We start from the raw sequence: 10,483 nt of genomic DNA, 5'->3' as shown, positions 1-10,483 counted from the left end.
ACGTACCACATTCTTTCAACCCACACCCCTTAAAACCCCAAACCCCTTTGACACACATCAAACTCATTTACATCTATGTCCCTCCAATGACAATATAGTGGTCAACACATATAAAACATGAATACACTACATCAAGACACTCAGGAATACATCTCTGGGATAAAATCTGACTGCCTTCTATTATATTTTAATGAATCACCAAAATAAAGGGACTCTTTTTTTTTTTTTTTTTTTTTTTGAGACGGAGTCTCGCTCTGTCGCCCAGGATGGAGCGCAGTGGTGCAATCTCGGCTCACTGCAAACTCTGCCTCCCGGGTTCATGCCATTCTCCTGCCTCAACCTCCCAAGTAGCTGGGACTACAGGCGCCCGCCACTACGCCCGGCTAATTTTTTGTATTTTTAGTAGAGACGGGGTTTCACCATGGTCTCGATCTCCTGACCTCGTGATCCGCCCACCTCGGCCTCCCAAAGTGCTGGGATTACAGGCGTGAGCCACTGCGCCCGGCCAAAGGGATTCTTTCAATTACAGAGAGCAGAATAATTAAAATAGTAACTTTCAAACTTTGTAGCAGCGGAAATATTTCTTCAAATAAAATCTTTTTTGAAACCCAATATAGAAAACAGACAAAAATAAAGCCATTCTAGAGGTGGGGGCCTTGGAAAGGGAGTACTATCCACTCAGACTTCTTTCTTGCCTCTCACAAGGAAGGAAGCTACTGTGTAGTTTGAAAATTACTATTTAATACATTCTGCTAACCCTAAATGCCATGTCAGAGCTAGAAGAGAAAATGTACACACATTCAATCTAACATTTATTTATTTCAGGGTTTTTTTTTGCAACTATAAATTACATTCACTAGTACACCTGGAATTCTTCATAGTGTGTTCAACTAAAGAATAAGCAAACACAGCATAGATCAGTTTAAAAGAAATCATGGTACTTCTTAGAGCAATTTGCAAAAGGGGAAAAAAGTCTTAGGCCCACTCCTTGGAAATAAATATCAAGTAACCATAAAAATATTCATCCATTTTTCAGTTATTCGGGGAGTTCAGGCATGGTCCCACGCAGAGCATCAGAGTTCCTCTTTGAAATAACCCAGCTTTGCCAATGACATCTCTTTTCTCAACTGCATAACTTCCCAAAACATCTGATCAACTATACAAACAGAAAAGAGAGATATTTAAATCATAAAATACCATCTTCATTATTTTTAATGTTTCGCTGAAAACTTAAGTTAGCTGAAATGTCAATTGTGCATTTCCTAAAGATGTACCTACATTTTTTCAATAATTCACAAACTTTTCCACAGACTTGTGACCATCCCAGTTTTATCAATAAAGCAAAAGTCACCAGTTTTGTCACAATTATTTGTTAAATACATCAGAGACTATCATTTTAGCCCAAGAAAAGGTAGACATTCAGCATCCTGAGTAAATGTCAATGCTGTTACCTTCATTAAGTGAGTATACTCAATACTCAATTATTCGAGTTATTCTCTAACTTACGAATCTTCTTGCTCTAGTTTGTTACATTGTGGCCATTTTACTCTTCATTAACACTAACAGAGGGTGGAGGGGAACAAAAGAAAACAAGACAATACAGAAAACTCAGTAACATTGTTTGTGAGAAATAACAAGGCCGGCCGCAGTGGCTCACGCTTGTAATCCCAGCACTTTGGGAGGCCGAGGCGGGCGGATCACGAGGTCAGGAGATCGAGACCACGGTGAAACCCCGTCTCTACTAAAAATACAAAAAATTAGCCGGGCGTGGTGGTGGGCGCCTGTAGTCCCAGCTACTAGGAGAGGCTGAGGCAGGAGAATGGCGTGAACCCGGGAGGCGGAGCTTGCAGTGAGCCGAGATCGCGCCACTGCACTCCAGCCTGGGTGACAGAGCGAGACTCTGTCTCAAAAAAAAAAAAAAAAAAAAACAGAAAGGTTTTGTGTATGGCTCAAATTGGAAACAAAAATGCATGTGGAAGATGAATTGTAAATTCAATTACCTATACTTTTGTAAGTTCCCACTATAAGTGGAAAAACGTTGGCTCCTTATTTCAGACAATAAAATGTCTTCGTTTGATATATGATCAGATTACATTCATTTAGATCAATGGTTCTCAATCACGGAAGATTCCACCACTACCACCACCACCACTCCTCACCCCCTGGCCACTCCAGGGTACATTTGGCAATGAATAGATACATTTTTCACTGTCCCATCTCGGGGGTGCTAGAGGTATCTAATGAGTAAAACCTAGGGATGCTATTAAACATCCTACAAATGCACAAGACCGCCCCCCACAACAAAGAATTATCCAGCTCAAAATGTCACTATTACCAACATCGAGAAATTCTGCTCTAGATTTAGCTGCCCTAAATCCTTTGTTGGCACAAGGCACATATAATAAACAGATTTTAAGACTAATACCTGTTTACAACAAACACACATAGTAAATGATATGTACTAAATATCATCAAGTGGAAGAGGGACAGAAACCAGAGAAGATATACTACTTTTATTATCATCACCCTCACCATTCATTACTCGTAACACTTTCTTCCTATTTTCATAAATTATCTTTGTCTTTCCCACAAGCTTCTTATTTAAACAAACAGAAAAATATTATATTCTTGGCAATTATACTTAACATAAATTTTCTGTTCTCTGGCTTAATTATATTATCCATCAACAGGTATTCAAAAAGAATTCAGTTTTATTAAAGTCAAAAAAAGTATTATACAGTTTAAAGACTGTTTTTATGTTATTAGGCCTTTTGAAATTCAACATTAATTAGGTTATCAGGTTATTAGGTTAACAGGTTTTATCTCTATTGTTTTAGGCATTAAAATCCAACTATATGGGATTTTAAAGAAATACGACATTTTTCAACATACCAGACCTTGAGAAAGGCTAAACTAAGCTTTTATCAGCGTGACTAACTTCTCCATAGAATTAAGATTCACTGCTTTACATGATTGAAAGATGGTAGGCTTCTACCAGTGTCTAAGCAAGATAATATTTTCAGTGCCTAAAAAATATAAACAGGGAAATTTCGTAAAACTTTAAATACAAACTGGCACAGACTTGTCCCTAGCCTAGTATCTGCTATTTTTTTTTTTAAACAATCATTTGTGCTCGAGAGATACTGCTTTGAAGTTGTCAGGCCATATTAGTTTTCATGCCTGATATTTAAGATATTTTGCTATAAAATTGTATCAAAAATATTAACACACTTTCATGAGGTTGGTTCTCCTGGATATATCACCTGCACATTTCTGCTGATTTAGAATATGGCAATCTTTATTCCATTCAGAATTATCCTCATGACTGCTTTATTAATTCACACAAAAAAAGTAGAAAATACAGGGAAAACTTAGTTGCGAGCTCCATCATGGTTTCCATCAATTAAAATAAATCTGACCACTTTGCCGGCCTCCTCATTTTCATCTCTTAAAGAGTCAATTCAATAAGCTTGGAACTCTCTTCTCATTTACCATCTGGTTTATCATATACCCTTTATGAGTTAAAACTGACCCTGCTTAAAGTTCAAAATTAAGGGTAAAATGAGGCAAATAAAATAATTAAACACAATATTTTTCTAAAAGACATTTGTTCCCAAATTCTCCACAAATTTTATTAGATCTATAGAGGGATTCAATATAAATGTGCCAACAATAAACTTGATATGAGCATTACTACTACGTCCTATACTTTTTGCTGAACTTTTATGTAAAGACTTACGTTGAATCAAGAACACTCACCATCCTGCTGTTTCACGAGTCCCTGCTGAATGTATCGAATGTATGTAAAAAAGTTACATACAGAAGTGATCTAGGCCAAATGGAGAAAATGTCATGAATGGTCAAATGTCTCATATCAAAGCAAGCTTTATTAAAATTCATGGTTAAGTCACTTACCCTGTATCTGCAAAAAGGAGAAATATAGTAATAGTTGCTTGAGTCCCCTAATTTAATTCTGTGTTTACAGGACTTACTCTGGCCAGTGAGAGCACATTTTCTGTGAAATAATGATAAATTTCAGTTTTCTGAAATTAAAAGCATTTGCCCCTACCTTCTGTACAAGTTGCCTATTCATTCAGTTAGATAACAAATATTTGAGAACCTACTGTGTACCAGGCACCGTTCTAGATGCTGGGCTAAAGTGATGAAAAGGACAAAGTCTCTGCCCTTCTGAGACTTACATTCTATTAGTAATATAAGTTTAATGCCATAACATTAACCATGATTCTAGAAACAGAAACTAGGTGTTTTCCATGTATGTCCCATCTTGGAACAAATTTACAAATCAGTAATCAGCTGCAGGACAGCTCTCAGCTTTCCATCAATTTCAACTTCTCAGCTGAAAATATCCTCATGATGACTGTTCAAGTCTCAAAGCATGTTATTGATAGCTTGCAGGGTAATAGTTTCCAGATGGGGTATTTGTTTATTTGGTTGGTTGGTTGCTCTATATGCATTTAATGTGGGACCTAGGGAGAAGTACAAAGGAATAAGCCACCTTATAAAAATACTGAATCTTAACAATCATATAGCAAGTTCACTGAATTTCACAAGATCCTTTCTATTTGCATATGACAAAAGCTAAAATTTTATATGAGGGCTTTCTGGCTGGGATTAGGCTATCAACCTCTTGAGGGCAGGGACTTTGATTCATCTTTAAATGCCTGGCACCAGGCATGTGCCTGGCACACAGCACACATTCAATGACTGCTGAATAAGTAATGAGCCATCTGTTACCCTATGGCTCCCTGAGATAAAGCTAGCATGTCTATCAGGCCAGACTTGCAGCAGCCCAGTTGTCACCCTCCTAAGCTAGGAACCTGGCTCAATACAACTATCACTCCCCATCAATGCAAAATTAGCATAGCTCTAAGTAAAGTAAGTGGCCAATAGCATTTTATATGACAGTATAAATTATATAGTAAATATATTAAATAACATTACATTTTAGCGATACTTACAAGAAATATAATACAAATGTGCCTTTAAATTAAGAAAACACACAACAATGTGTATCTGAAACAGGATAATTTTTGAGGAGGGGGCAATTCAAATCACAAATCAATTCCTATCTTTTTTCAGATAGATATTTATTGTTTATTAGCAAATTCCTTTAATTATCTGTAACAATATTTAAAAGCACTAACTACTAGCTTGGGGAGGATAGAAGATCTAGAAATTTAAAGCACAAAGTGTTGGAAGTCTGTGGAACTTCCAAAAGTATAATTTGCGTAAGAGGAAAATGTGCCATCAAGCTGCTAAAAACCAATTTATACACTATTCTTCTGGAAACTGACATATGCCTGCTGGTCTACTATTTAGCCTAATTTTGAAAGGGATCTGGTAAGGTGGCTTTAAGTATCAACTTTTAAAATAACAAGTGTTTCTTTTTTTTAACTTGTAAGTTCAGGAGGACACCTGCAGGGTGTGCAGGCTTATTACATAGGTAAACGTGTCATGGGGGTTTGTTGTATATATCATTTCATCACCCTGGGTGATTCAGGAAGAAGTATCCATTACTCTGCCTGATCTTCTCCCTCTTCCCATCCTCCACCCTTCCATAGGCGGCAGTGTGTGTTGTTCCCTTCTATGTGTCCATGTGTTCTCATCATTTAGCTCCCACTTATAAGGGAGAACAGGTGGCATTTGATTCTCTGTTCCTACATTAGGTTGCTAAGGATAATGGCCTCCAGCTCCAGCCATGTCCCTGCAAAGGACATGATCTCATTCTTTTTTTTATGGCTGTATAGTATTCCATGGTGTATAGCATTTCTTATAAGATCTCATTTCTAAGCTATTTTGTGAATTGGACACACCTAATGTATTTTTAGTTAAGCCAGGATTCAATGCAAATAGACCTCTGACCTCCAACTCCATTTTTTTCAAACATGCTACACTACATTAATAAATCTCTATAACTCTAGTCCCAAGATTTCAAATCCTTGTTTGCCATTTTCATGTGACGATGTCATCATGTCTAAATCTAGACCGTAATCTTCTTCCACAAACCAAAGCCTTTTCTATTAATTTCCACAATCACTTCAAATCAGTCTTCCAGTCAGATATCTCTAACTCCTTTCTCCTTTACCCATCCCCCCACCCCAATCTAACTTTTCTTTCTTAAAATCTGTCACATCTTCCCTTTCCTCTCCATACACTGACCATCCTTTGAACACACTTTGATTTGTTTCTAGGCCTTCAGTTGTATGTACTGCTCTTTATCCAAATTACCCTTATGCTTCAAAAACCTAAATCAGTTTTTATTTCTGGAGGGTGGAGCCAAGATGGCCAAATAGGAACAGCTCCAGTCTACAGCTCCCAGCGTGAGCCACGCAGAAGATGGGTGATTTCTGCATTTCCAACTGAGCTTTGAAGAGAGTAGTGGTTCTCCCAGTACACAGCTTGAGATCTGAGAACGGGCAGACTGCCTCCTCAAGTGCGTCCCTGACCCCCGAGTAGCCTAACTGGGAGGCACCCCCCAATAGGGGCGGACTGACACCTCACACAGCTGGGTACTCCTCTGAGACAAAACTTTCAGAGGAACGATCAGGCAGCAGCATTTGCAGTTCACCAATATCTACTGTTCTGCAGCCACCGTTACTGATACCTAGGCAAACAGGGTCTGGAGTGGACCTCCAGTAAACTCCAACAGACCTGCAGCTGAGGGTCCTGACTGTTAGAAGGAAAACTAACAAACAGAAAGGACATCCACACCAAAAACCCATCTGTACGTCACCATCATTAAAGACCAAAGGTAGATAAAACCACAAAGATGGGGAAAAAAACAGAACAGAAAAACTAGAAACTCTAAAAATCAGGGCACCTCTCCTCCTCCAAAGGAACGCAGCTCCTCACCAGCAATGGAACAAAGCTGGATGGAGAATGACTTTAATGAGTTGAGAGAGGAAGGCTTCAGAAGATCAAACTACTCTGAGCTAAAGGAGGAAGTTCGAACCAATGGTAAAGAAGTTAAAAACTTTGAAAAAAAAAATTAGACGAATGGATAACTAGAATAACCAATGCAGAGAAGTCCTTAAAGGACCTGATGGAACCAAAAACCACGGCATGGGAACTACATGATGAATGCACAAGCCTCAGTAACCGATGCGATCAACTGGAAGAAAGGGTATCAGTGATGGAAGATGAAATGAATGAAATGAAGCGTGAAGAGAAGTTTAGAGAAAAAAGAATAAAAAGAAATGAATAAAGCCTCCAGGAAATGTGGGACTATGTGAAAAGACCAAATCTACGTCTAAGTGGTGTAGCTGAAAGTGACGGGGAGAATGGAACCAAGTTGGAAAACACTCTGCAGGATATTATCCAGGAGAACTTCCCCAATCTAGCAAGGCAGGCCAACATTCAAATTCAGGAAATACAGAGAACGCCACAAAGATACTCCTCGAGAAGAGCAACTCCAAGACACATAATTGTCAGTTTCACCAAAGTTGACATGAAGGAAAAAATGTTAAGGGCAGCCAGAGAGAAAGGTCGGGTTACTCACAAAGGGAAGCCCATCAGACTAACAGCTGATCTCTCGGCAGAAACTCTACAAGCCAGAAGAGAGTGACGGCCAATATTCAGCATTCTTAAAGAAAAGAATTTTCAACCCAGAATCTCACATCCAGCCAAACTAAGCTTCATAAGTGAAGGAGAAATAAAATACTTTACAGACAAGCAAATGCTGAGAGATTTTGTCACCACCAGGCCTGCCCTAAAAGAGCTCCTGAAGGAAGCACTAAACATGGAAAGGAACAACCAGTACCGGCCACTGCAAAAACATGCCAAATTGTAAAGACCATCGAGGCTAGGAAGAAACTGCATCAACTAACGAGCAAAATAACCAGCTAACATCATAATGACAGGATCAAATTCACACATAACAACACTAACCTTAAATGTAAATGGGCTAAATGCTCCAATTAAAAGGCACAGACTGGCAAACCGGATAAAGAGTCAAGACCCATCAGTGTGCTGTATTCAGGAAACCCATCTCACGTGCAGAGACACACACAGACTCAAAATAAAGGGATGGAGGAAGATCTACCAAGCAAATGGAAAACAAAAAAAGGCAGGGGTTGCAATCCTAGTCTCTGATAAAACAGACTTTAAACCAACAAAGATTAAAAGAGACAAAGAAGGCCATTACATAATGGTAAAGGGATCAATTCAACAAATTCAACAAGAAGAACTAACTATCCTAAATATATTATGCACCCAATACAGAAGCACCCAGATTCATAAAGCAAGTCCTTAGTGACCTACAAAGAGACTTAGACTCCCACACAATAATAATGGGAGACTTTAACACCCCACTGTCAACATTAGAGAGATCAACGAGACAGAAAGTTAACAAGGATATCCAGGAATTGAACTCAGCTCTGCACCAAGCAGACCTAATAGACACCTACAGAACTCTCCACCCCAAATCAACAGAATATACATTCTTTTCAGCACCACACCACACTTATTCCAAAATTGACCACATAGTTGGAAGTAAAGCACTCCTCAGCAAATGTAACAGAACAGAAATTATAACAAACTGTCTCTCTGACCACAGTGCAATCAAACTAGAACTCAGGATTAAGAAACTCACTCAAAACCGCTCAACTACATGGAAACTGAACAACCTGCTTCTGAATGACTACTGGGTACATAATGAAATGAAGACAGAAATAAAGATGTTCTTTGAAACCAACGAGAACAAAGACACAACATACCAGAATCTCTGGGACACATTCAAAGCAGTGTGCAGAGGGAAATTTATAGCACTAAATGGCCACAAGAGAAAGCAGGAAAAATCCAAAATTGACACCCTAACATCACAATTAACAGAACTAGAGAAGCAAGAGCAAACACGTTCAAAAGCTAGCAGAAGGCAAGAAATAACTAAAATCAGAGCAGACCTGAAGGAAATGGAGACACAAAAAACCCTTCAAAAAAAATCAATGAATCCAGGAGCTGGTTTTTTGAAAAGATCAACAAAACTGATAGACCACTAGCAAGACTAATAAAGAAGAAAAGAGAGAGGAATCAAACAGATGCAATAAAAAATGACCGATCCCACAGAAATACAAACTACCATCAGAGTAGTTTGTATAAACACCTCTACGCAAATAAACTAGAAAATCCAGAAGAAATGGATAAATTCCTCGACACATACACTCTCCCAAGACTAAACCAGGAAGAAGTTGAACCCCTGAACAGACCAATAACAGGCTCTGAAATTGAGGCAATAATTAATAGCTTACCAACCAAAAAAAGTCCAGGACCAGATGGATTCACAGCCGAATTCTACCAGAGGTACAAGGAGGAGCTGGTACCATTCCTTCTGAAACTATTCCAATCGATAGAAAAAGAGAGAATCAGCCCTAACTCATTTTATGAGGCCAGCATCATCCTGATACCAAAGCCTGGCAGAGACACAACAAAAAAAGAGAATTTCAGACCAATATCCTTGATGAACATTGATGCAAAAATCCTCAATAAAATACTGGCAAACCAAATCCAGCAACACATCAAAAAGGTTATCCACCATGATCAAGTGAGCTTCTTCCCTGGGATGCAAGGCTGGTTCAACATATGCAAATCAATAAATGTAATCCAGCATATCAACTGAACCAAAGACAAAAACCACATGATTATCTCAATAGATGCAGAAAAGCCCTCTGACAAAATTCAACAACGCTTCATGCTAAAAACTCTCAATAAATTAGGTATTGATGGGACGTATCTCAAAATAATAAGAGCTATCTACGACAAACCCACAGCCAATATCATACTGAATGGGCAAAAACTGGAAGCATTCCCTTTGAAAACTGGCACAAGACAGGGATGCCCTCTCTCACCATTCCTATTCAACATAGTGTTGGAAGTTCTGGCCAGGGCAATCAGGCAGGAGAAGGGAATAAAGGGCATTTGATTAGGAAAAGAGGAAGTCAAATTGTCCCTGTTTGCAGATGACATGATTGTATATCTAGAAAACCCCAACGTCTCAGCCCAAAATCTCCTTAAGCTGATAAGCAACTTCAGCAAAGTCTCAGGACACAAAATCAATGTACAAAAATCACAAGCATTCTTATACACCAATAACAGACAAACAGAGAGCCAAATCATGAGTGAACTCCCATTCACAATTGCTTTCAAAGAGAACAAAATACCTAGGAATCCAACTTACAAGGGATGTGAAGGACCTCTTCAAGGAGAACTACAAATCACTGCTCAATGAAATAAAAGAGGATACAAACAAATGGAAGAACATTCCATGCTCATGGGTTGGAAGAATCAATATCGTGAAAATGGCCATACTGCCCAAGGTAATTTATAGATTTAATGCCATCCCCATCAAGCTACCAATGACTTTCTTCACAGAATTGGAAAACACTACTTTAAAGTTCATATGGAACCAAAACAAAGCCCGCATCGCCAAGTCAATCCTAAGCCAAAAGAACAAAGCTGGAGGCATCAC

At 38.7% G+C, this 10,483-nt stretch overlaps 1 protein-coding gene across 8 annotated transcripts in view; it reads right to left on the bottom strand.

Moving 5' to 3' along the window:
* Nucleotides 1-799: 799 nt before the first annotated feature.
* RAB3IP (RAB3A interacting protein) overlaps nt 800-10,483 on the bottom strand; it is a 66,397-nt gene continuing 56,713 nt past the window's right edge. For 4 of the 8 annotated variants that reach the window (XM_055236663.2, XM_055236662.2, XM_055236669.2 and 1 more), the window contains exons 9-11: nt 3,916-4,015; nt 3,760-3,829; nt 800-1,156 (exon numbers count right to left, since the gene is read on the bottom strand). In XM_055236663.2, the coding sequence (XP_055092638.1) occupies nt 1,074-1,156; nt 3,760-3,829; nt 3,916-4,015 (253 nt within the window). In that variant the 3' untranslated portion in view covers nt 800-1,073. Of the gene's footprint in view, nt 1,157-3,739; nt 3,830-3,915; nt 4,016-10,483 lie in introns of all 8 variants that reach the window. The other 4 variants (XM_055236667.2, XM_063614226.1, XM_055236664.2 and 1 more) reach the window with 3 other exon arrangements.

The sequence above is a fragment of the Symphalangus syndactylus genome, chromosome 13 (genome assembly GCF_028878055.3).
Source record: "Symphalangus syndactylus isolate Jambi chromosome 13, NHGRI_mSymSyn1-v2.1_pri, whole genome shotgun sequence".
Taxonomy (NCBI): Eukaryota; Metazoa; Chordata; class Mammalia; order Primates; family Hylobatidae; genus Symphalangus; species Symphalangus syndactylus.
Note: the sequence above shows the minus strand (reverse complement) of the source record. Positions and strands in the feature narration are given on the sequence as shown.